The sequence below is a fragment of the Lepidothrix coronata genome, unplaced genomic scaffold (genome assembly GCF_001604755.1).
Source record: "Lepidothrix coronata isolate B3197 unplaced genomic scaffold, Lepidothrix_coronata-1.0 Scaffold282, whole genome shotgun sequence".
Lineage (NCBI taxonomy): Eukaryota > Metazoa > Chordata > Aves > Passeriformes > Pipridae > Lepidothrix > Lepidothrix coronata.
In genome coordinates, this window is record NW_016690462.1 from 681,294 (window position 1) to 708,789 (window position 27,496).

Here is a 27,496-nt window from a genome sequence, read left to right on the forward strand (position 1 = left end):
AGGGCAGGATTTAAATCTAAATGGGGAGAGATTCAGCCTTCTTCACAGGTTTTTGCTGGGTTTGCTGATATCATTACTATTATTGTTATTGTTATGGAACAGCAGTTGTTTGTTCAGTGCTTTAAGTAATAATATGAGACTGAGGCATTTGTGAATGTTTGTTTTCAACATACAAGTTAGGATGTTTTATGACATATTTTCTTAACACAAGAATACAAAATATGAAACATCATCAAAGAAAATAGATCCAGGATACTTTCAGTGATAAGCTGTTATGATTATTTAAAAACCAATATTTTAGAAGAAAGCAAATATGTAGTCCAGATTGCTGTCAAAATTTGGATAATTTATGTAGAGAATAAAACGCCCAATCCAAATTTTTTTGCGTGCAGATAATTAAATTTAGGCAATGGCTATATGTGTTTAGCAAGACAAATAAGAGTGTTCTGCTCTCTATATTAGAAGTGTTTACATCTGTATAATATGTGTTTGTCAATCAAGAAATACATAGTATGTAAGGCTCCCTCTTAAAGTCAAAGGAAGTTTCAAATTCTGTATCTCCTCAGTAGAAATGATTTTCTCATTATTTTGTGTGAATCTGGACCAGATTTGTAAAGGTTTTTTACTCCTTGAAGATGAATGTCAAGATTCAGAGGATTTTCATAAGAGCTGGTATTCACTGAAGAAATACTGAAGAATTATTTATAACTGAAATCACTGTAAGGGAAAGGAAGAGGCTAAATACTTTTGAAAATATCCTAAGTGCTTGTGTGCATATTTAAATGCCTAAATGTCTGTCAAAATTCCAATTAAAATGAGCCTGTGTTTTTTGACAGCCAAAATTGAAAATATTGGCACTGAGGTTTAAAATTTTGCAATTGTACTTCCATCAGTAATTTAAAGATTTTTTTTCATAAAATTAATGTTTATTTTAAAAATAACTTTATTAATATTTTTATTTAATTTTTATAGCTTCAGATGTAAAATAGACACATAAGTGAAGTCTGAGTATTTTTAAATACTTCAAATTACTCCTATTCACTTTGCTTGCAATTCTTTGTATTTGATATATTCTATTGCAATAACTTTATTTTCTAATAGAAATAGTTTTATTACATAAAAAAGGTATTCTAAATTTCTATCAGATACATGATTTTTGAATGGATATTCTGAAATTATATAGTTATCATCACATCCTTCACACTTTTTCAACTCCTTGTACCACACATTTATGGCTTGTAATCTAAGAGGATGCTAGCTATTACACAACTAATTCTGAGCCTCTTTCATGCATTTTAAGTTTCTGTCCTTACAACTTAATGGGGTCACTTTTGCTGTCACATAACTGAATCTAGTCCCAAAATTTAGAGGTATTTTTCACTAAGAAGGCTTGCTATACTGAGTTCTCAGGCAAACCCCTGATCCCTCTCCCGTGCACTCTGTAGTTATCTACCAAGGTCATGTAAATGTTTTTTCCCCTCATTTTGCCTCCAGCAAATACATTTTTTCCTACTTTCCAGGCTTATGAGGGATGTAATATTCTACAGGATCTAGATGGGGGGGAAATGTATTTAAAACCTGCTGAAACGATTTTTTTTTTGAGAAGAGATGCGTGTTATTTTATTTCATTGTGCAAAGTGTTATTTTCGTTAAAGCTACATATCTTCTACCATTTTTGTTATCTACTATGTGCCAATTCTGTTGTCAAAAATCAGCAGAGACTAATAAGAAGATTAAGCTATTTTTTTCATAGATAAGTTTGCGTGCCACCAAGTAGCAAAGCTGCTAATTACCACTGAATGTGTGAAGATACTTTTATTTGATGTAATGTGCCCTGGTGTGCATTAATTATGGTACAAGTAGCCTTACCACTTAGGCAGAGAATTAGCATGACAAATGATTTAGATTACAGGACTACCAAAATACTCTCACAATAAGGCTTTAAGCTCAGAGTAAATCGAAACTTGTTAGACTTTTACTTTCTGTTGCTAAGTAACTGCCTAAAAAGGTACCTTTGCAGTATAAATGAATATGGGCAATGCTAATATTAGGTGCCATTCAGTTCAAAATTCAGAAATGTTATGTCAGCATTAACTGTACCGGATAACTTAATGAAGACCATATTACAAGTAAAGTTTATATACATTAGCAGTTGGTGCAATTTTATTGTGATTTTAATAGAGTTCATATGAGTTAAATTGTGTAGAGGGAAAATGAATCAGTCATTGGAAAAATGTGATTTACAGATGCAGACGTTGAACTACAGATTTTGTAACAGATATTGAACCTGTTGAACTAATGCTGGATGCTACCTATTATACTACTTAAATCACCTGTTAATAAGATTTTTACTTTACAACTCCTGTTATTTATTAGCCTAATTATTTTTCTTTACTTCAAATATACGTATCTCCTCAAAAATAATAAGCAGCATGGGAAACCGATGTTACCTGAAGACCTTAATGCACAGTTTATTAAATCAATGTAGAAATAGAAACACAGAATAATTTAGGTTGGACAAGACCTTAAAGATTATCAAGTTCAAATTAATAAATTTTCACAAAATTTCACAATATTAGGTTTATTTCCTTCTGAGTATCTCTAATGATATTGCAAAGTATAACAATTAAATGTGAATGTTTTGCATGATCCAAGCATACCACTGTTCCTTTTTACTCTGTGGCCGGGTAGTTAGAGACATTTGAATTGAGTTAAATTCTAAATTATCAACAAGAACTCTTGATTGCTAATGCAAAGTATTTCATTAGATTTATCATTACTTGTTGCCATTTTATGTTGATGTTAAATACATATTTTTCCCGTCAACCTTTGTAGAAATACAGAAGTAAGCCAATGCTCTTTCAGTCAGCAGATCTGAGAATATTCCTTTCATGTTTTCAGAGTAGAACTCTTATCATTGCTTTCAAGACAACTGGATGAATGCTGAGAATAAATTAGAAAAAAGGAGGGTAATTCAGGTTCCTCAGAAGTGGGTGGAAGCCTGAACGTTGATTCTATCCAGACCAAAATTTACCCAATGGAACTTAAAGCTCTTAGATATTCCTATGTTATTCTCTTATATTTGAATGGGTAGTGACTATCAGCGTCAGGTAGGAAACAGAGTTACACCAAAGGCTGCCTTGAATTACTTACTGGTAGTAGAGCAGAAGTTCCTGCCTCAATGCAAGGAGCTCTATTCTGAAATGAAGGTTTTGATCACTGATAACACTATGCTGATGTTACTGTACTGCCATGCCCCATTCTTATTTTGTGTGCTGATCCACACAACAATTTCCAAACTGGAAAATACCTTAATCCACCATTCTTTGCTCCAATATCAATTCACTGGTTTTGTCAGTCCTAGGAGACTTTCCACTGCAATGTGTTTCATTTCCTTCTAGTACTCTAGTAATAATTAGGTTGATGAAACTCACCTTGTTCTAAGATGGCCATTTGTTTACGCCATAAGTGGAAAAGGTTTAAGTTGAATCTTCATTTTCTGTCTTTCTGTAGTTGCATAACAAGTGTGCTTCACATCTGAAACCTGAATGTGACTGTGGACCTTTGAAGGACCATATTTTACCACCCACATCAATCTGCCCAGTAGTATTGGTGAGTTGTCCTTATGTGTATTTCAGTTGTAATCCCCTCTCATATGCAGCGTTAAAATGATGCTGGGACTGTCGGCCAGGTATTTGTTACATTCACAGGACTATGTGAACCTTAAACACAGTGTGTAATCCTGGCTGATGCGTTTAGAGGCACGAGCATGTTTTATCCTCTGCATATTGCATTTTCCTTCATGTGAGAATGAATTTTCTGTAGGGCATATTATAACTGAAGCTGACTCAGGTTTTATCACTTATTCAGACTGTACTTACCAGAAACTGTATAGGCAGAACACTTCTACATTTTACATCTTTTATAGATCCAACTTCCCAGAATAATGAAGTTATTCTTATGAGCAGTTTTTGCTTGGGATGCATATTGTATATCTGCAATGCTGAGGTCTCTGATCTAAGCCGGAGGTTACCTAGAATGATGACACTGGTCTTGCAGTAAGCTATGCATCAATATTATGGTATATTTTATTCTGCAATCGTGGACAGTAAATTTCTCTGTCCACAAAAACAATAACTCAATTCAATGAAAATAAAAATGCATGCTATGTGTAGGTTGTATAGAAAAGAGCTGACCATTTTATCATTAAAAAAGAGCTTGAGAATTAACTTATGTGTTCACATACTAAATTGGATATTTTATGCTTATAAAAGTCATAGCATCATCATATTCATAAAAGAACAGATGAGTGGTCCTCTTTAAATATATTTCATAATAAGAGTAAGAAATGCTTGAACTTAAGAGAGAATAATTTTTTGTGGGGAGGAAAAACAAGAAGATATACCTCCTAATCCTAAACCAGTTTCTGATAACTAGGAACCATAATATTTGTGCCTATTGTAAATTAATTATTTTCTGATTAATTTGTTTGACTGTTTATAAATCTGCAAATGAATGGATGCTAGACTTTGGGATTATTCCATTGCTCTCAATGAAGGTAAAGCAATGGAAACCTGGTTTTAATATTTACGAAATATTTTTAAATATTTTTAAAAGTCATAAGACCAGTTTTGTAGTTTGTCTGTATCGTATTTTGGTATCATCTGGACAAGCTCTGATTAATAATTGTAAAATATTATTTTAAGTTTGTTGGATGATTACATTCTGCAGTATGTTATTTAATTTTCAGGATTTTAGGTCATACTTTAAAAGTCAGCATTTGGAATTTATGATTTTGTTATTGGGCTGTTTTCATTTTAATGTTATTTATCATTTGCCATTCTTATAAATGGAATAAACCTCAGCATGAAATTTCATCTTCAATTATATTGGTGTAACTCCATTTTCTTTTCAGGAGAGGAAGAGGAATAGAGGAATTAAGATTTTTATTCCACAATTGGAGTTTAGTTAAGTTGTTTAGAGGATATGTAAAACCACTCTAGAGTCAAATCACCCTTGAATAGGTTTGTTTTATCTCCAAATTTTGAAGGCATAAGCAGAAGTAAATATGTTTTCCTGTATCAGAATCATATTACTAACAACATAGCACAAGACATGTATTTCAGCACAATGTATATTGTTAGGAATGGAAAATGTATTTTACTGTGATTTAACAGGGACTTAAAAATTTTGTAGTATATTTGCTCATCTAGCAGTTTCTTCCAAAAATGCATTACAATCTTGAGTTTACTTATGTTACAAATAGTATCTCAGTGACCTAACTAATAGAAATTCCTTCTAAAAGTGATTGGTTATTGTGTATATATTATTAGTGTTGATAATTTTTAATTAGTTTCTTCTATTTCCTGTTACGGGGATTCCTTTTGAGAAAGGTAATACTTCAATGTATGTGAACCAGCACTCTCAATAATGACAGCAAAACCAATGAATATATCTTTGTCAAAATTGTCTAAACATAAGTGTTTGATAATAAAAATTCTGTGTTTAGACATATCAAATCTGATATACCTGACAGTGTAAGGGTCTTTCAACTAAGACACAGATTTAGATTCAATAATCAGATGAGCAATAAAATTCTTGCAATGCTACGTTTATGTGAAATGTAAATAAAAGTAGATAACCACAATGCTTGCCGTACTAGGCTTATCCTTGAGTATTTTGAGGTGTCAGAGAGGAATGTATTTTCTTCTCCCACAGAATAGGTTATAGGAGTTGTGGGAAAATAGCAAGATGAAAAATCTTGTATCTTTGATCTCCGAAACCTGTTGGCCCTGCTTACCATCTGTAACTTTGAAAGTCCAGATTTCTTCCAGAAAATTGCAGAGTTCATCTCTGCAAGATGCCTTCTCATAAGTTTTCCTTCAAGAGTACAGGCTAAATCCCTCTCATCTTTTCTCTTTTGCAAAACTAAGGACATTCATACTTTTGCCTTTTTTATCCAACATGTCTCATGTCTCATTTCTTCAGTTCTTGTGAAGTCCAGCCTCAATGATTTCTACAGAGATAAAGGACTTTTTTCATGAATTGCATTTCACAGCACCATGTACTATACCAGTGCTGCCAAACTGATCTCTAAGCTGCAATTTGTTGTTCAGGTCCATATCATCTCAGTTTTTCCATTTCCTAGGTATCCATTAATGTCCAAAATCACTATTTCAACTGTGAAAAATAGATTAAAAAAGTACCCTTCCAGATTGTAATATCACAAAGGGTGACACTCCCCTAAACACAGCCATCTCAGTTCAGGTGTCTATTCTCGACTACTCATTTAGGATCTCTTTAGACATAGGAGAGATTTCTCTAAAATAGAGTAACTCCTAATGGCTGGAGAGAGAACCGAGATGCCTGGTCATCTGAAAGTTAGATGGTAAATAAAGGGGCTCCCATCTTCAAAACTGCACAAAATAGAATTTATCAAATGTTATTCTTAAATATGATAAGCATCATCAGCTGAAAATGAAACAACGGGGAAACTCACAGAATTGATACTGTGTACATAATGAAAGCATGACATATCTGTCTAGATTCAATGTCTTACAAAGATTTTTAATATCTCACTGCAGTAATTGTAAATGTTTTAGTAAAATGTATCCTGTCAACTTTAAAACTAGTCTGTTTTACTTTTCTGTTTACCGTATATAAGGCTTGTTGTATGGTGAAGTTTTTTGTTCAAGTTAAATGAGTTTTGTTATAAACCGTGTGTGCAGATCTCAAGTGATAGTCTTTTAATAGATGTCAGATACACTTTAATGTTACTCTCTTTTATTTCAGTAACATTTTAATTAATTCATACTGATTGAATAAATGTACATTGAGACTTGTTTCCTAATGAGGGCACATTTAGAGGAAAGGTTTTGCATCATTCTGATATCCTGTGGGTAATTATATTCTAATTATATGGTGGGGGGAAAAAGTCTATAACTCAGTGCTGATATTGTTCATTGGACCCAATTAATTATATGCACATAATGAAAGTTCATGATAAGGTTGACTGGCAGTGAGTTTAAAAATCTTTAACTCAATTGAATCCTAGCCTACCAAGAGCTCAGAATTAGATCATAACCAGGTTAAAAACTGGGTATTGGAATGAGATGAGTGAGTAGTGAAGAAAAAAAGATTGGTCTCTGCTCATGATACAGGTTCTCTCCCCCACCCCCTTTATAAGGTAGAAAGGGAAAAATGCATTTTTGCTTTTTCTTTTCATGCCTGCCTTTACTTTGCTCCATTTATTGATGAACACGTAGCATGTTCTAATTCATATTTATGTTTGTAGAAAGATAATTAGATTTTCAATTTCCCACCAAAATAGATACAGCCTTGGTTAGTGACGAACCAACCAATAAAAACTTACTATTTAATAGATGTGTATTTATTCCATAATGCATGATGATTTTGATCCTCCTGTTGTTTATGTGAGTTTTACAATAAACTGTTTTTCACTTGATTTCTAACATTGGTTTTGAAAACTATGATTAAAACTGCTAATTTTGGAACAAAAAGAAAATTATGGTATAAATTGAAAAACATAAGGTACTCTGCTTACAATATGAGCATTACTATGTGGCAATTACCACTGTCTCCGTAGTAACCAGTTTATTTTAAAGGTGGAGGCTCTGAAATAATACTGAAGGCGAGAAATTAAAGAAATAAAATTTAAAATTGAGTCCATTTCCTTATGTTTTAATTTTCAACTTGATTGTTTTGCATTCTGGGAAAAATGGGTCATCATGATAAGTTTAAAACAACTCACATTTTGTTTCTTTCCTCTTGTGAATGAATTTGACTTTTCTTTTCTGTAGTGAAGTTATTACAACTTTTTAGGACAAAATCATTTAAGAATAAATTCAGTCCGATTCCAGTTTGGTTTTGTTTGGCATTTTATTGTCCAAAAACTTAAATGGTCAAAAATCTTTTGTTTATAACTAGTTCTATTTAGGCACATAAACCAACATACACAGCAGATTACAAATGTTTTACCTAGGAAATATGCCTTGTGCAACTACTTTATAATCTGTAGCTTCAAATTTTTGTGTAAATATAGCATATTGACATGCTGGCAAAAAAGTAATACAGAATTAAAGTTGAAAATACTGTTTAAGAATTTTCTTTGACTATTCGGTATTTAGAGATAATACATAGAATAGCTAATGGCAATATTATAATTGCAACATTGTTCAATAGATATTTTTTCCATGTCTGGTAATATGTTTTACTAATACTGTTTTTCTGTGAGGTATGTAGATGCTACTCATATGGGAAAGCAGAGTTGTAGAGAGAGAAAAAGGGAATTAGCAGTGGCTGGTTGAAGAATGAGCTTTCTTAATCCCTTTTCCAGTTTTTAATCCTAAAATGATTCTTCTGTTTTTATAATATTAGAGATCAGTTTTAGCTCAGCTGAATCCAAGCTCAACACGGAACAGAGAAAGTCAGTGCAGTGTGTAAGCATCTTTACAGGCAACTCAATCCTTTGAAGTTGAGTACTAGCCTTATTCTGGATTTCTGAACAAAGATACTATAGAAAACCTACAGTTCATTGAATATAGTGCTTGGGGTGGAGTGGGGGGGTAGTTGAATTTAAATCTGGTTGTTAAATATTAAATAATGACATAGTGATTGAAACAGATTTAAAAAACAAAACAAACCACTTTTTTCCTTTTCAGTTGTGTATCATATTGCAACGTCAGTTCTCTGAGAATCTAAATCAGACTTGAAATATAATGGTGTACTTATCTACACTAAGAGCTTTTTCATTTCTTTGAAGTCAGAAGGAAATTAATAATTGCCCTGGAGGAAAATGTATCTTCCTAACTAATTATCTGTTCGACAAACACTGTTCAATGTTAAAATAATAAGATGCTGATAAACTGAAATGGCAGCCATTCAATCATTTTAAGTTATATCTGGTTGCCTGCCCACAACTCATCACTACAGTCTGTCCCTAGGTTTATTCCTTATATTCTCTCCCATTGGAGTTTAACATGGTTTTATTTTCAAAATTCTTTTCAGAAACTTTTTTCTTTCTTGGACAGTGTATATAATCAGGTGCTATAGCCCAAGTTCATTTTGAGTTGTAAATCAAGTTAAAAATCTTGGGCCCTGCTGTTGTTGCATGTTGATGCATATATTGAATCAACACAAGATATAAGGCAAGTTGTCTTTAGACAACTGAATGAACTAAGGCCGTAATCCTAAATGAGAAAGACTTGATTTGATATGTAATTCTTTACATCTTTATTTAGATAAACTAAACAAGCAAAACAAAGTATATATATAAAGTTATCACATAGTCGTTGCTTGTTTAGAATAAGGAACAAGTCTTGCAGTCAGCAGTTTTAGAAGGTATTCTTAAATGACCTTGTCTCCATACCAGCATTGTCTTTTTGCATGTATTTTGGCCACTAGTATTAGGGTCGCAAAATGCCGCCTTCTGATTGAAGGCTTTTTTTTCTTAGCTGCAAATGTTTCTAACAAGACAGCTCTCAAATGAATTAGAAGTCTTATCTTTCCTTTATAGTATGCGCATGTGCAGCTCACTGGACAGTATTTTTGCTAGAGAATTAGTTGATAATCTTGTCCACAGGATGACTTTTTCTGCCTGTGGATGTAGAGCTGAGTATTGTGCCACAGCCCTATTAACCTTCAAGACAGTATAATGTGGTGTCCTAATACTGGCCCTTTTAATTAGCATGTACACAGGGTTAAAGCTGGAAATGTGGAGAATTTAAAAAGGAAATTTTCAAAATATTTTAGCACATCTGAATCGCAGTTACTTGGATGTGATGTCTAATAGATATTGCAGATAGATTGCTCCCCATGGTTTTGGGGTTGTGGTGATGTGGGGGTTTTTTATTATTTGGTTCTTGCGTAACTATGAACAGAAATTGTGTGGAATGGGATTTTTGTAAGCAGGGTCTTGAATGCCATATATGTTTAAAAAATTGCAGTCTGGGACTACTTATTCTAATATTATTATTCTAATATTAATAATAATCTATTGTTATTATTATTATATCCTTGGAGATTCCCATGTCATTAAACAAAATAGCTCTAAGGAATAATGAAGTAACCTTCCTCCAAGTTTCTTAAAAAAGATCCCAAAGCATCAGTTTGGTATTCAAGTCACATATTTAAACTTCCACGGCCTTCATCCTGCAAACATTTGAGAATATCTTTACATGGTATTCTGTTAATTCCATCTGATCTTCTGTGACCAAGTTTCCCTGATCAATATCTTTCCAGTTCAAGTTTTGGAGTTCTAAAATAAGATTTTTTTAAAATAACTCTTTCAGTTTATTCTTATTAACATAAAATTTGGTTGTCTCCTTATGCACCCCCATCCCCAAGTAGGGTGTATGCTCCGTCTGAATGTACATATTATAAAAGAAGTAAATATCATACAGAAGAAATCTCAAATTTGCAGTGGTTCCTTGACAAACTGTGTGATGTTATTAACCATTCACTAATGACTTTGCAATCCTGTTAAATGCATAAGTAAATTGTAGTTTCATGTTATAAAATAAATTGCTTTAAATCATTTCAGCTGTGTAGGAAATAATCCTGAAAAATAGATTTACAGTTATTGATCAAAAGACAAGGTGATAAAAGGAATTTTTACTTCGTTGTCCCAGCAATGTCAGCAGTTAAAATGTAAAGAGGTAACTATTTAGTAAGCCTTTAGTTACTATTCATCTATTTTATTCTAACAGCTACAGTAGAGGATGATAGTGTTTTATGTAAAGGAAAAGACTGTACTGCTATAAAAGGAAAGAGTAGTTGTAGCAGGAGGTGGCTTTTTTAATCAAGATTCCTTGATTTGCATGAGGATTCAAAGACTTGAAATATAAAATAAAAAAACTCCCCAGGTAGCAAGTATCACTTTTTGCTATTCAAAAGAATAAAGTCCTCAGGTTTTCTAATATTTTTAGCTGGTGCTAAAATGATCCCACACATACTTTCCAGAATATAAATTGTTAAAATTACAGCCAAAACATTGGGAGAGTATGCTTGTGCAAATGTGTAAAAAAAAAGCACCGTGTATGTTTGTTGTTAAGTACAAACTGCTGAAAGGTAACATTCCTTATGAACATTGTCCATGCCCTTTGCCATCACAGCTGTTCAGTGTTGCAGCCTAACATTCTCTTTTTCCAACAGACGCTTCCCACTTTAGGAGGTTTGCTCCCTGAGGTGCGTAACGGGAGGCATCCATGAACACACGAGTACTAACAGATCATGATATTGTACATTCTTTTTGCTATGAAGTGCATTTTGGGGCTGAACTGAAAATCTAGATATTACATTCTCTGTTATTATTTGAAAGGCAGTGTCATTTATCAATTATTTTCTTATTTGGATAAATATGAGATATACGCAATTGAGTAGTTCTTATCTGACAGTGATCTCTCTGGAGCAATCCTGAATGATAGAAGCTCCAGTTAATGGCTATTGACTGCAAAGTGGGAATTCAAGGGGAGAAAATCAGGCATGAGAGGTGCAAAAACGGGTGGAAAAAATTTTTGTTGTGGTAATTACAATTTTGAAAGGTATGTGCTCTGACACATACCCAAAGAACAGAAAAGCTTGATTCTCTGAGCCATCAAAATGTACAATAAAATCTAAACTGGTGTATTCTGTATCTCTATCAACCTCATGCATGTCCACTAAACAAAATGGTTCACAGATACAATGATCATTTTGTATGCTTTATTTAGCAAGATATTAAATACAGCACAACTGTTATAGAAACATTTCTCACCTTGAAAGATAAATTTTTGCAAATTATAAAACCATTTTATTACTGAAGGACAATTTTTTCTTAACGTTGTTAGAATTTGTAAGCTGTTATCCACAGATGATTTTATTAAGTTGTTCTTTTCTCATTTAAAAATTACATTGTTTAGTTTCCGACACCCTCTGATAGCTTAGTAATGTTATAGTAATATTATAGTTCCCAAAAGTAAGATATTCAAAGTCAGTTTTTGATTCCATGTATAAAACAAAGAGTTTATGCAAGAATATTTAAAATAGATTTTTTTAAGGAAGTGGTAAATCTTTTTGTGTTTCATTAATAGATATATTCATTGGAATTATAATACACATTATTATGTCATACAAGCTGTGTCAGATCCTCGCTTAGGGTGATACATATAGAAAAATTATAGGATATATAACTCTAGGAAATCTAGAACCTCCTATCAGCTTCTTTAGAAATTTTTCAGAGACCACTGTTGGTAGAGGTGGTGACATTTATTGTGGTATCATACTCATATAAGATGGGTGATACAAAATACTTTATTTGTACTTTCTTCAAAAATCACCAGTGAAGAAAGCAGAGGTTCAATGATAATAAGGTCAGATATCCATCTTTGATTATTTTATTAAAACACTAGACAATTCTGTATTATCAGGATACTTTTTCCTTCATATTGTGTAAGGTACATAGTTTAATCTTGTGTTGTCTTTGTGAGTCAAGCAGTAGTTTTGCTTATGGGACAGGAAATATAAATTGGAGAAGGAATGTTGCTTCTATAATAATGCAGCAGTCATAGGGCCAAGCCAGCTGAGGGTATTTGCTGCTATTTGTATCATGCTGGAACAAAAACCCCAATATCCAAAACTTTGCTTTAGGTAATTGTTACTGCATTTTGCATTTGAGTGATTAAAACCAGCAGGTTTGAGTACTGTTCTCAGCAGTGTATAAATACTTTTCCGCTAAATAACAGCATGATATATGCAAGAAGAGTTTTAGTGTTACACTTTATAAATAGACCTTTTTTGAACAATGTTTTTTTTTAACCTTCCTAAATGCATAAACTCAATGTGCTGGATCTATTCCTTTCTGTTACCTTTTCCTTTGAATTATCACAAACATCTTCTTTACCTTGAGATTTTCCTAAAGTTTTAAAAATTTGCTCTCCATTTCTGATCTCTGTTAGAAATCAGCATTTTTACTAGCTGTTTCTCTGCTTTAATGACCTCTGCTTTGATTTTTGAAGATGTTACATTATTCATGAGCCAGTTTTGTCCACCATGTAAAATCCTGTTTAACATGGTATACTTACTTTTTATAAGGTAGTGTCTTTTAAGGGTAGTTATTCACAAAGTTGTTTAAAACCCCAAAGGAGCTTCTTAAATATGAAATGAAGTGTAAAGATTCCTTCATACTGAAGTATCTTACTTAATGCCAAGTATCCTTGGCATTAACCAATACCATTGTGCAATAATGATTTGTTTTAGTTCAAAAATGTTACTGTGGGTGCCTCATCGTAGTTCTACTTTCTAAATAATCATCAATAAGTAAATACAGAGTTGATGATTTCTTAGGCAGTGATATGTACAGAGTTTGTCTGTGTTTTAAAGGTTAGGGCTGAGGTGTTTCTACCATTCTAATTGTTTCTACCATTTTCTCTATAAAGAATGAATGATATTGTAGTCTAGACTCTTGGACCTGCTCTTGAACTAATCGAGTTACTCAAAGCATCCAAGAGCTCAGTTAACTAACCTCCTAGTCATCTCACTGCATACAGGAATTTGTGCAGAGATATCCTACTTTCATTTTTTCCTGTGGCATAGGTTTGTCAGTTCTTTTATACAAAATGTAATCAGATTGCCACAGCACCTGGCTACCCAAAGCAGCCTGGGCTGACCTGCATCACTATTTGCATCAGGACTAGACTGAGTCTGTGTCAGTCTCCAAACTTAAAGAAACTAAAGATGGTATAAAAATGGTCATGATTCACATCTGTGTTAAGCTGGGAGTTATTCCCTTCCTGCTCAAGAATCTGTGTCAATGTTTTTTACCAGTAAAAACTGCTCCAGAAAGAGTTTTGTGGATTAATTGCTAGTGCAATCCCTAAGGCATTATCAGAGGTAGCATAGAGATGGGTTTGGCCTGGTATGGAACAATGAACTGCTTACTGAATGCAGTTGCAGGGGGTGCAGGAGAGTCCTTCATGCTACTTTCTAGTGCAGCAGCTTTGTGCCAGCCCATTCCCCTCACTAGTTTAAAGCCTCTTCGCACTTGTGAAGTGAGGAAGGTGGCTGGGGTGCAGTTGGGATTGGGGACATCAATTCTATTTTATAAACATCTGCTGTCTTAATTTATGGTACATTTTTTGGACAATCTAAAAGGACATGCTGGGTACAGTTTATAAATAGAATGAGATAGAAAGAACAAGGATTTTTTTTTTCTATTCAGAGTTTTCTGAAATGGCCTGATAATAGTTGAAAATATGATTACAGCAACATACTTCTGAGCTTTCCTCTTTCAAATAACCATCTCATTCTGCTGTATATCAGCAGCAAAAGTTGCCAACAGCTTAGAATCTGAGGTAGATTCTGTTTTCCGTCTGATACAAAATACATGTTTTATAAAAAAGCCACTCAGCCAATTGATTATGGTACATTTAGACCAGGTATATTTTGCCAAAGTGGAAAAGTACTTTGGAGCATTTAACCTCTGCTGGCAGTTAGGATGAAATTTTGATAAATTACTGATCTCTTATCAATTACATTGTATGATTTGCTTTCAAGTTTCAGAATGCCACCCTGGTAATGTCAGATTATCTTTTCACATCATTACATTAGTTTGTATTGTGACTAAACACTTTTAATCCATCTATTGCCTAGTCATTATGAAATGTCCAGGCACATAGATAGATATTATGTGAAGTGGCCAAACATTGTGTATTAACTTGACTGGGATCTCATTTCCATTAAAGCAGAATCTGACATTACTCACTAGTCAAAAAGCAACTGTGTGGAGGTACAGTCTCAATTACAGTTGTATAAAATGCAGTTGTATATATAATGTGTTAAAATGTTCAATTTTCTCCTTTTCTCTTCTTTTTTCAAGGAAAGACAGGCAACAGTGAAAAAAGAAAAGAGTTGCCCCCAGCAAATGAACAAACTGGGAGAACGGAGCAAAATGCAAAGAGCAAATTCTGTCACTGTAGATGGACAAGGTCTTCAGGTGTGATTATTGTTATTTTAATTTGAAGCAGGTGCTTGTAGGTATGAAGACAATGATAGACTGAGAAATCTTTAAAGTGAAATATACATTCACTCTTCTAATATTTCACTTTTACATATTTTAAAAATGCAGTAGGTAAATTCTTCCATTGATTCAGGAATCCTGTGATGCAAATCTGCTTCTCATGTCAGTGTTAGGATTTCCCAAGAAATTAAGGGGTAGGGAAGACTAAGTCACTTCTACTGTAGGATGAAACTGAACTAGTTTGTTTTGGTATCTGTCATACAGTGTTCTGTAAATTTACTTTATGAATCTATGTCTTGATAACTGTTCAGTTTTCTCATTTGGACCTGTTAATTAGTAGATTGAGTAAACTTCAAGGGTGTAATTTGTGTAGCGTATTTGGCATATTGGCATTAACAATGGAGAGAAGCAAAGTGTTTTCATTACTAGCAATATCTGTAATAAAAATTGAAGGTTTTCTGCTTGAAAGAAAAACCTGTGTGTGTGTGATGAGCTATTTTAGGGCAGTGGCTTACAGGAATGCCAGAAGTTCTGCCTGAACTTCTGAGTAGTACTAAGAGTAGTTTTGAGTGAAATTAGTGTTCACATGCATGATGCTGCTGCTTGATTTCCTCAGGAATTAAATTATCATCATGATAACAATGTGATAATAATTTATGTAGTTGTCTGTTATTTCTATCTTTTGATATGTTGAGCTTCAGTGAAAAGATTCCCTTACCATATATAAATTTCTTTATGCATCATAATTATTTCAAGATATACCTTATTGTGTCAGTATAGGAAAGCTTATTTTATTGTTTCATTGTTTTAGGTTAGTGAAACATTCTTGTTATGACAACATAAGGAAAAGAAAAAAAACCCCAAACTAATCCCAAACCCAGAAAACAAACCCTAAAATCTATGCAGTCACATGGCTTCTCCATTGATGGTGTAGTAGGACATTACAGCAATCATATCTATTGCTTTCAAGATTCTCTTCCTGTACTTATCATTCTCACAGGCTTCATTGCCATCCAGATTGTCTGTGCCAAACCATGGAGCAAAAAGACCAGAGTATTAATTGACAGAAAGCTCAAGTTCTAATAAGGCACAGTGTGACTAATAAATTGGTGCTAAAGAAAATGCATGGAGTGTTCTAACTTTTGGGTGATATACATGCAATTCCATTGAACCAAACTGTTCTGGATAGAGAAACATCTTTACTTATGGGCGTAGTTTATTTTCAGCTCTTTTTCAAGTGTCTGTTTTCCACTCATGTTATGCAGTGCCTGAGATATAGTACTTGGTCTGTTCAAAACAGCAACTCCTAGCATGACTAACTCTTGCACACACAACCTTAAATTATTAAATGTTCTCCTTTAAGGTAATTAGGTCACAAGATTTTCTATAAGTTTGTCAGTGTGATCCAAAACTTATGTTCTATATTTTCTCTCCATGATGAATTGAAAGCCTAGGATTCATCATTGCTTTTATTTATTATGCTTGAGATGGAGAAAAAGAGAGTGCAGACTAAGATGGTAGAATTATTATTGAATGGATCTGAGGTGGTTTTTGAAGTGCATGGTATTTTTTTGTAATGAGACATTTGTAATGTAGTACATGATACAGTATTGGTAATCATGGTGATAACATTAGAAATAATTCTGTGAATAATTAGTGATGGCCCTAATTTGCTGATTATACCACGGTCTTTGTTTTTCTCTATTGGATTAAATTTGTTTTGAGTAACAGGAATTCATCTTAGCCTCAAATACTACATTTTTGACTGGTAATAATATTAAGACCTAATTATTGTGAGGGCTGAGTGGATCTTGAAGGATACCATAGCGAAAGGATGGATCAATGAGAATGTTAGGGTTTTTTTCACTCACAGATTGTATAATTTTACGACTATTTTCACAAAGATGTAAGGTGCCATAAATATCACTGTTAATTAATGTTAGCATTTTTCCTAAAGATGGTCTAGAGAAAAAACTTCTGTATCTGATCAAAGTGTAGTACTCTAATTCTCCCATATCTGGCATGGTCTGATTCTGCTGGCATGGTCTCATTTTAATGATTTTCAGTAAGCAAGGATAGTTTTCATAAAACTTAATCAGTGTGTTAATTGCATTTGTTTATGATTTAAGTTCCCAAGGTAACATAGATCTTCGTATTACTCCTATTAGACCTCTGTTTTCAATATGGGAGAAAGTATATATAAACGGTCCACCGCTTATTTCTTTTTCTTTTTACTCTAAGTCACTTGTCCTATAACTTCATGGAGATTGCCTTTAAATCATGCTAGTTTAAGGCTTGACAATGTTCACCAATTTAGTCTAAATCTTTAGTTGCATTTTTATTATATAAAAATACTATATGTTATCTGGAAAAGTAATTTGGAAAATCTGTAAAAAATTAGTTAAAATTTATTTTGAAACCGAGTGGAATACACACTAGTTATTAGGTTTTTTGGGCATTTTGATGATTCAAAACCTTCTGCTTGTAATAATATGGTTGAGTCTTGAAATAAAAGATTTAAAATAGAAATAAGTCCATCATTTAGCTTTTGTTGAGAAAAGTATCAAGACCAAACCTTCTTTCCATCAGACAGCAGTGAGCAGATAACTTAGTGGCAGTGGAGGTCTGCACTACTAAAAGACAATTAATCATAGTTAAGCACATTCATCTTGCTTCTTTCTAGCTAACCAGCATAATGATCAGGATTATTATTTCTAATTAGAGGAAGTAATAGATCATGTATAACCTTAGGATGAGTCTCATTAATTAACCTGCGTCCTAAGGGATTTCAGTAGGTATTCCATCTCTGTCACAATGAGCACCATTGGTTTACACTTAGTTCACAGGAACAAACATCATGGGAATTGGCTAAATAACTAAAATTGATTAAAAGAGTAGATAAAAATTAAATATATGACAAACTTCACTGTATTCTGCAATTTGATGTATGTTTCAACATGCAGCACTTTACTGTGCCAGAAGGTAATACTGAGTTGGTTTTATGCTGAGTTTAATTCCACTGGGTTTGTGGAGTTTTCCATTATTTTTTGAATATATTGGAACAAATTTGATTTTATTGTTTTTGAAATCATGAGTGGAGTTGACACACTAGTGCTTAACAATTCCTACTAAAAGAAAAGTGCTTTTAGATGCCTGTAGGATTATATGACTATGTCTATAGGATGCCTGTAAGACTTCTTAGCTATAAAGTTTCTCAGGTTCTGCCTTAAATTGCATTTTATGAAATCTTCAGCTGAAGAGATTTTGTTATTTCAGGAGTTATGAATAAGGATTTGGAGCAAGGCCTTTCAATGTATCATTTTGAAACAGAGATGGTCTAAGCTTCATCCCTGAAGTTGTTAGTGCATGACTTTGGAGGTGTTGACTTTGAACTCTTAATATACTTTCAAACATTCTGGAGTTGATTTATGTCTAAAAGTGATAATTTTTAATATGAATAGTCTAGTTGATTGGTTTAAAACAGGTATTAGAGAGAGATGTCATTTTTTTATGTTCAAGTCTGTGGAGTAAAGGCAGTGAACACAAACATATCAGAGTGTCTGAAAAAATAGAATAACACTATTACTTACAAGGAAGGTGTTAGTTTGTAAAGCTAAATATTAATATGAATGTGTAAAACTTTCCCTTTACAAAAGAATTAAAAAAAGAATTGTTAGAAATAATTGTCTCCTGCAGTATATCCTCCTCAACATTCTTTTCTTCAGGCTTGCCCTTCTTCTACATGGTTTCTCCTGTGTTATTTTATGTTTAGCTTTCTCAGGTGTTTAGAGGAACTCTTTATTGTTATGGTTGCCACATTTTAGAAAGTGTGTGATTTCATGTCTTATCAAATACTGCAGGTTTCTGTAATTTAAAAAAAATAAAAATTATTCTGTCAAGTTTAAAATTCCATATAGCTATATTTGACCTTCATAGTAGAGTGTCATTTCTCAGTCCAAAATACAATTTCTTCCTAGCTTTTTTCCATAGGAAATTACTGTCAGAATAAGTCATGCCTGTGTTACATCCATCAGTAGAGAAGAAAACTTTAAATGAAACATATACATATATATGTATATGTGTGTATATATATATATATATATCAATATTACAGTGGAATTATGGGTTTGAATGGTACCACAACTGTAAAACAAATAGCATTAAAAGAGAAGTCACTTGCAAGTTTTGACAAATTAATGAAGTGAGGATTATTGCAAATTACAGTATTGCTTCCAGCTGGATTACATAGCATAACATAGAGTTTGCATTAAGCTTTTTGTTTTCTGTCTACTATAGGAAAAAATGAATGCAACACACAGCATTAATGAGTGGCTGTGTTATTCCCTTCTTTTAGATCACTCCAGTTCCAGGCACTCATCCACTTTTAGTTTTTGTCAATCCTAAAAGTGGTGGGAAACAAGGAGAAAGGTAAGGTTTTTTTCTTTTTTCTTTTTTTTTTCCTCTCTCTTTCTTTATTCTGATCTCTGTGAGAGAATTTTAAAAGTTTGTACATGAGAAAAAAATCCGACATTTTATACTGTTATGCCTCACATTTGAACATCCTATATCCCTGTAGAAATAAATTCCACAGTTACAAACTAGAATTAGGTCTATAGAACAGTTTTGTTTCAAATTGAAAGAAGTAGCTATATTCAGTGCCTGGGTTTGTGGGATTTGCATGAAGATGTGAGTTGTTATATTTTGCATTGAAACTTTGAATTGCTGACAGTTTTCTTTTAATCTATGTAATGATTTTACAGACAGGCCAGTAATTTAAATTAGAAATGGTATTTCATTTTCTAATGTATGACTTGCTTTTTAAACATTTAGTAGTAGAGGCTCTCATCCCTCTCCATAAGATTTCCTACAAAGAAATCTTTTGATTTTCTTAGATGGTAAGCATTCTAACAATCCAGTTAAAGTCCAGTCACACAAACTTAAGAGACATAATAACTTTACATATGTCAGTAATTACATTCATTTAAATTCAAAATGTCTAGTTTATTACTTTAAGTGTTACTGTATTGGAGACATGATAAAGTAAGGAGCATTTTCCTCCTACTCAGTCCGTCAAACTCAGGGAGGAATGCTGCATTAGTTACCCCCTAAATAGTTTTTCCTGAGTGTGTTTCAGAATCACAGATGCTAACAATATGGCCATTTTTGATAATCACATAAATCCCTAAATTTTTATAGCCTAGCTTACCATGTTGGTGCTGTAACTTTCAAGTCTTAAAAAAGATTACGGCTGAAGATGACACCTGTGGGTAGCAGGTGATATGGGTAACCCAAAGCAAAATAGGAGGGATCCAGTGGGATTCTAAAGCTTGGAACCAAGAAAGTAAACTACAAGTGGGTCAGCTTTCCCTAGCTTGTCCCCATAAGAGGCCCCAAAAGTAAGCTCTCAAAAGTGACAAAATCCTGCAGAGTAGATGTTAGGGTAATTCTCAGAGCTGAAGAGCATTTAAACAAAAAGGTATTCGAAGGCCTCTGAGAGAACAGGTTATCATTTGGGAGCTGACTATATAATCCCTGGAGTGGTATACCTAGATCTCAACTAGGCGTGTCAAAGGCAGTTAATGATCTAAAAGATTAATTCTAAATGTTTCAAGAACATGGCTTTGCAATCAAAACAGAACTGTGAGCCATCTTGAGCATTCATGTTTTAGACACAATAGCAGTGTGAGGTAGCTCTGGTCTACTGTGCAGTTAGGGATGTTGTGGAAGGTAATCTGCACTAGCACTCAGTTTGACTCTTTTATAGTACTTACATGAAATGAGTAGATCAGAGATCCAGTCTGCAATTATGTAAGTGAGAGGCAGGTTAGAGAGCTGCACTTACATAGTTAGTTATAGCCTAGAAACAATTTAATCAAATGCTGTTTCACAGCTTTCAGTTCCCAGCTCATAATTGGTCTCAAGTGTTACTATCTGAATGGGCTTAGTGCATGAGGGATGTCATTTAATGTTAGATGTTCTCTGGGGTAAAAGCAAGTTTAAAACCTGATCTCCATCCCAGGCTCCTATTCCCATTCATGCATTACAGTCTAACACTTCACAGGTTATGTCAATGAAACTGTTACTGAGGCCAAACAGGTCACAGGAATTATTTGAATTTTAAAGATGAATGCCTTATGCACACTTCATTTGCTAACACCATTATCTACAAGTGTCATTACACAATGAAGTGTATAGCATGAGGGCAGGCATCAGCATCTGAGTATAGTAAAATATAAGAACCTCCTAAAGTGGCTTTGATACTGCACACACACACACACACACACACAATATGTTAAATTGCATACTAATGTGTCGAGGTTGTGCTCAATATTTGTGTGTTAAGGGAAGCACATCTAAAGGTCAACTGCATGGTCATGTAAACATATCTCAGGTCATTCACCAGCAGGAGATAATATCTCATGGTTAAATCTAAAGGCAGATTCAAAAAGGTTAAAAAAGTCCACATATGGACTATTTAGTGAGAAGGGGGTTCCCCCCCTGTCTTTTAGGTGTTAATGTTTCATATCAATACCAGTAACAAAATTATAAAATGAAGATGTTAGGAGTGCATATCAGTTTGAATATTTAATCTAAGGGATAAAAACTTTCTCAGGGAACGATAATATTTAACTTTTTGACTTTTCTCTGCTTTACAGTCAGTAACCAGAAAGAGAGGAATCCTATATTTTTCCTGCCTTCCAATTTTGTGCCAGTTATATGTTGTGGAAAGTAAAATCACAGGACATTTGAAGACATAAATTACTTTGCAAAATGCATAGTTACGGTGATACAAGTCAAGTTTTTTGATTATAGCAATTCTGTAATTTGGTCAGGTATTGAGAGGCTAGAAGTAGAGGATAAACTGTAACAAAAGTAAGATTTCCACAGTAGTGAAAGCAAAAAAAATAAAACAAACCTAGCCCACAACATTCTAATTTTTGTAGATGAGAAATTTTCATTATTTTGACTCATTTGGATTAAGGCAATCTTTTAACAAAAGCTATTCGTCTGTCTTTACTTACGATTTTCTGTATTTGAGAGGTCATGATGAATAAAGTTATGATTTCTAATTGACTTTCATTGAACACAGAAAGGTTATTGCAGACTGTCAAGACTCTAGTGTTCCCACAGTTCCCTGTATGAGATTTTATGCCTTGCCATATGGTAACCCAGCCCATTTCATTGCCCTTAGACTTGGAGAGAGTGTATGCATCCATGTGATAACCAATTGAGTAAATACACTCCCCCAGTAATACTCTGCCATTTCCTTTTGTATTTTGTAATTTTTTTCAAATCTCTCAAATGCAAAGGAAAAGAACTGAGGATCACTTTAAGGTAAAAAAAGTTAGGTACTTTAGTTTTAGTTTTTGAATGTTGGAACAGTTATGGTGGGAAACGAATGGATGTGTGGAAAAAGTGCATTCAGAAAATAAAAAATACATTCTGTAAAATCATGTCTAGTGACTTTATCAATAAATTTTAAAACATTGATTCCATTAGAAAGTGAGAGTTTTGCAGAATGTGTAGTGATAAATAGCATGTTATTCCTGAATAGGTTTCTGTTTTAAAGACCAATGGTATTTGCAAAACAAAGAACTATAACAATAACCCATTTATACTTTCTTCTTGACTGAGAGGTTAACATTTATTGCCCATCATGTGAAACAAAACTTTATTTACAGTGATTTGGTCTTAAATTATTTTGTTCAATAGACAATACATATGTTTACAATATAACAAAAATATAAGTCAATGTTTATTAAGAAGAAAGTAGAAAAATAGAATTGAAGTTGAATAGTTTAAGCCTTTCACTTACCAGAAATACATTTTAACCGAGCATGAGATTGGACAGGAGTTCATCAAACGCAGTCAAGTGTGTTCCTCAGGCTACATCAAACTGTAACATGTTTTCAGTGATTGTACATGATTGTGCATGAAAAAAATGGCAGGACATGCATTTCATCCTATCAATGCAGGATGTCTGCACTTACAATCTGACTAATCAAGGCAACAATTTTCAATAATCTGTGAATAGAATGTACATATTTAGTACATCACTGACAAAATAGTTTCTTTCAACAGAAAGAATATACAAAGAATATATAGTGCATCTAAAGGCCGTTGTTAAGGGTAATGTTTCTCACATAAGAGTCCTTCTAAATCATGCTGTTGTTTTGCCATACTCATTACTTTGATTTCCACTTCTCACTTTTCCAGTTTATTTGCCTGACCAGCAGGTGAGTTTAAACAATTGTTTCCTTGACAAATGTGCGGTTGGATGCACTGTAGATCAACTTCCGTACACTGGTGTTTCCTGCTGACTCCACATTCAGTGTCTGTGCAGTACAGGTTGATATCTTTAACCTTTGCTGTTTTCAAATAACTTTGGTTGATAGTAGCTCTTCCCTCCTACCCTCTGATTAATCTGGCTTTCTGAGCTTTCATTTAGCATTGAGACAAAATGTAAAAGCTGTTTCAAATTGTCTTTTTCAAACTTTGTATGTCTGGAAGAGCAGATCACTAGTATTCTTTTAATTTTGGGGAGGAGTCCTTTCTTCTCTGAATTTAGGGTTAAAGTAAGCCTATAGTGACCAGATCTTGAATAGTCAGCCCCTGGATGACTGAATCCCCCAGTTGTGGCACAAGTTACTGCAATGGTCAACTTTTTCCGCAGTGTAGACAATTTCATGCCAGTTTTGAATTGCCACTTTAGAAGACAGCTCAGTCTAACTCAGCCTAAGGTGCACTCAAAAGTATTTTCTTCAGCAACAAGGCTGTTAAAAGCCAATAATCCCAGCCCCTTTGGCCACTCCTGATGTAATTTTCTGCCTCCTCAGTTATACTAGTGTGGAGTATTTTGAGGTTTATATGAGATCATGGGCATGATTTTAGTGAAGGGAAAAATGACAATGAAGAAACTTTTCCAAGGATTTGTGTTTTAAATTGAATCTATCTAGTTTTCCAGATCACAGAATAACCCCAAAAGTGGTTACAGAAGCACAACTGTTTGTTGACAAGTGGTAATTTCATGAACTGCCTTTGTTCATTGAAATGCACTCCATCACAAAAATGTCTTTTGGGGCATTTCCCGTCACACCTCCTCATGGCCTTGTCAGCACAAATATCTAGTCACAAGCAAACCACATCCAATTCCCTCCTTACATGTGAAAGAAAGACATGGGGAGACATCTCAGTTTCAGTAGGTTGTTTGCTACTGTAGATGTAAACCCACGCTCAAATATTGTCCATTTCCTGGGCTTGCACATGGCACCCTGTAGGTCTAGTTACAGTTTACTGTGAAGGCAAACATTTATAGATGGTGTCTTCCTCTTTTTTTGGTAGAATGTATGAATGGAACCAAACCATCAATTTATTAATTTTACACATATTAGAATACATAAATGAATTATAATAACTTAAAGCTTGAGGTGTCATTTGCAGCGTGCCGTTATAGAATGATTAGGTGGAATTGATGTTCAGCTAGTACCTATGAATGGTATGCACTGAGTCAAGTATGATTCAGTGTAATCTCTTCATTACTGCAGTTGGAATTCTGGGTTTTGAGTAGAGAAACTTGGCGCCCTCTTTATTAAGAAGGCTTTTATAGCATTTCACTGTTACCTGACAATAGTATTGTGAGTGTAGGTACTGGCTAGTATGTTTGTAGCACCAAACTTTAGGCAAATAACTCTTAAATCTTTGGGACCTCATAACAATAGTGTTCATGAACTTATGATCAGCTACACAAATTAAATTACCAGCACCTTTGTCCAGGTTAAATCCTATATGTCTGTGAGAAGCAAATTACACATACTAACTAGAAAACTCTCCTTTTGCATTGGTAATATGCTGCAAATGGAAATATATATATTGTTTTGTAAATCCATTGTCAAAGGTCTGATTTAATCATCATCACAGCCACTGACAATGGTGTGTGCATCCTCGCTAAGTGAAACTAGCAAGGATATTGACTTTTTCTGTCAGGAATGGCATCAGGAGTAGATTGTGTGAGTGTACTTTAATAAAATGCTTTGTGAAGAAGCTGATATCACTAAATAATTCAAAAGTTAAGAAAATGTTCCAATTTGGCAATTTTAGAGATAATTATGAATTTGTTTGTATTCAGTATTTTTACATACTTGTCTTCCACCTAGACTGATAAATTATGCATTGCTCTTAAAAAAATAATATAAAACAAAAATCCCTCAATGTGCACATAGATTGTGTCTAGACAGTTTTATTGTGCTGTATTTGAAAATGTGGACATTTTAGCCTAAAATTCAGCTCTTAGTTTGCTTCTATTTTATTTAAGCCATTAAATAGAAAGGAAGAAATATTTCAGTGGAAAAATTAATGCTTTCTTAAAAACATTTAAATATTAATTAGCTTAAGGATAGAGACATTAAAATTAAAGGCAAGACAGAGGGGTTTATAATTTAAACTATTGCCGTAGATCCCAGGTATATATTTATTCATTCTGAACTCCAACTCTTTGTTTCTTTGTAAGAAGTGAATCAGCTACCACATTATAGTCAATGTAGGAAATTACATTTCTAATATTTGTAATGAAGAAACAAAATGTCTGTTATACTTTCAGGACAAATAACCTCAAATTTCTAAAATTACAGTTTTGAGGAAATATTTGCTGAGGGTGAGACAGCAAAAAGGGTCCCTTATGGGATAGGACAATACTTTTCGTGCTGTATCAATAATTCCTTCCTATTATTCAGATAATTTTCAAATATGTGTAATTTAAGTTAAAAAGTGGTTTCAAATATTTTTTATTTTCTTTCCATTTAAATGTAATCCTGAGGAATTGTAGTTGACCATAGCCTTACTTTCTCAGAATGTTGTTCATTCCATGGGGACATTTTTGATGGGTGGCAAAGCCAATTTGCTTTTGCAATTAATTATACTTGTAATTTAGTGTTAGCAATAAATTTCAGGAAGAAATCTCTCCTTTGCCGTGGAGTTACTTTAATAGGAATCAATTCACTTTTTGAAATGCTTTTTTGACTCACCTTTTCTCGTGTCATTATACCCCCTTATCCTATTTTTTCTATCTATATGCAGTATTTGAATTTTAGATACCTTGTAGCACTTCTGTCTCAATTTTATGCCCCAAAATACACTGTATATCTGAATTATAATTGCTGTGTTCAATTATTTGATTTTTTTTGTTTAAACGAGATCCTGCGGTTCAAATAATTTTAATATGTGTTAACTTCTTTAATTCTTTCATTTGATAGGTTTAAAAAAAAATTCCAAACATGTAAGTAAATATTTTCTCCTTGTATCTTTTACCTCCTCAGAATTTATAGAAAATTTCAGTACCTTTTAAATCCTCGTCAAGTTTATAGTCTTTCTGGAAATGGACCAATGCCAGGGTAAGTCTACAGTTAATATTATTACCAGGAACTCATTTAATAAAATGCTACATAATCAAATGAACAGACTGAAGTACATATAGCATGTTTGGAATGTATCAACACTGCAGATCTCTGAATGGCTGCAGAAATGTATAGGTATTATTTGTTTACATCTACAAATAAAGCTACATCTCATATGTTTTACTGAAAACCATGCAGTACTCTGTAAAAACTGTGGGATAAATTTCATTCTATTTCTACTATATCAGCAACCTAAGTTCCTGTGGGAGTTACTTCTATGTTATAAATATCAAGCAGCCTCAAAGACTCAAGACCTGCAGCACATCCAGTTCTTTTACACAGACACACAAGTGCACATACATGTGTCTGTAATATGTATACATGGTGTACATATATATCTATTCTCGTACATGTCAGATGTAGATTGTTGTTTCAAGTTACAGTGACTGCACACTCCTTATGAATTACAGAATCTTGGTGATGTAGTGGTTGGGAAATGACTGGCCAGGCTGGGTTATGCTGTCGGAGACTGAAGCGTTCTCTGAACCAGCTGACATTGCAGTCACTCACTTAACCTGCTTTCTCCATGAGTCTTCCTAATTTGCATTCATATGAAGACAGGAGAATTACAGTGTATCAAATAACAACCTTTGCCACCTGATATTGTCTCTCTTTTAAGCAGTGGCTGCTTTGGTAGAAGAAAAGAGATAGAGCAGCACTGAACATCTGTATCATTTTGTATGTATTGGATGTTATTTAGTTATGTCGCTGATATATGAAATTTTACATCAGTCAAAAGAGTCACAGAAGGATATTAGGAGGTATAAGTTCACTGACATTCTATTGTTCAAATACTTTTTAAATATATATTTTTATTTGTTTAGACTTTTTTTTCTTTGAAGTTGGAGGAAAAGAAGATAAATGTGGAAACATACATGTTTTGTGCCTTGCAAAGTTTTGTTTCGATTGTGGCATATATATTACTGAGTATGCTCTGGCAGTTTCTGCCAGTACTTCTGGGTTTAAGGCCAAATATACAAATATTCTTTCTTTAAACAATGCTATATCAGCTCTCTATTTATTGTGTTAGACT

The 27,496-nt window shown here is 33.5% G+C and overlaps 1 protein-coding gene across 1 annotated transcript in view; it reads left to right on the forward strand.

Annotated features, from left to right (window-relative positions):
- Positions 1-26,400, forward strand: part of LOC108508138 (diacylglycerol kinase beta-like) — a gene marked incomplete at its 3' end in the record, with an annotated part of 108,979 nt that extends 82,579 nt beyond the window's left edge. Inside the window, exons 14-18 of the mRNA XM_017836705.1 lie at positions 3,514-3,612; positions 11,173-11,205; positions 14,873-14,989; positions 19,368-19,441; positions 26,326-26,400. Coding sequence (XP_017692194.1) covers positions 3,514-3,612; positions 11,173-11,205; positions 14,873-14,989; positions 19,368-19,441; positions 26,326-26,400 — 398 coding nt within the window. The remainder of the gene's footprint in view (positions 1-3,513; positions 3,613-11,172; positions 11,206-14,872; positions 14,990-19,367; positions 19,442-26,325) is intronic.
- Positions 26,401-27,496: the final 1,096 nt, after the last annotated feature.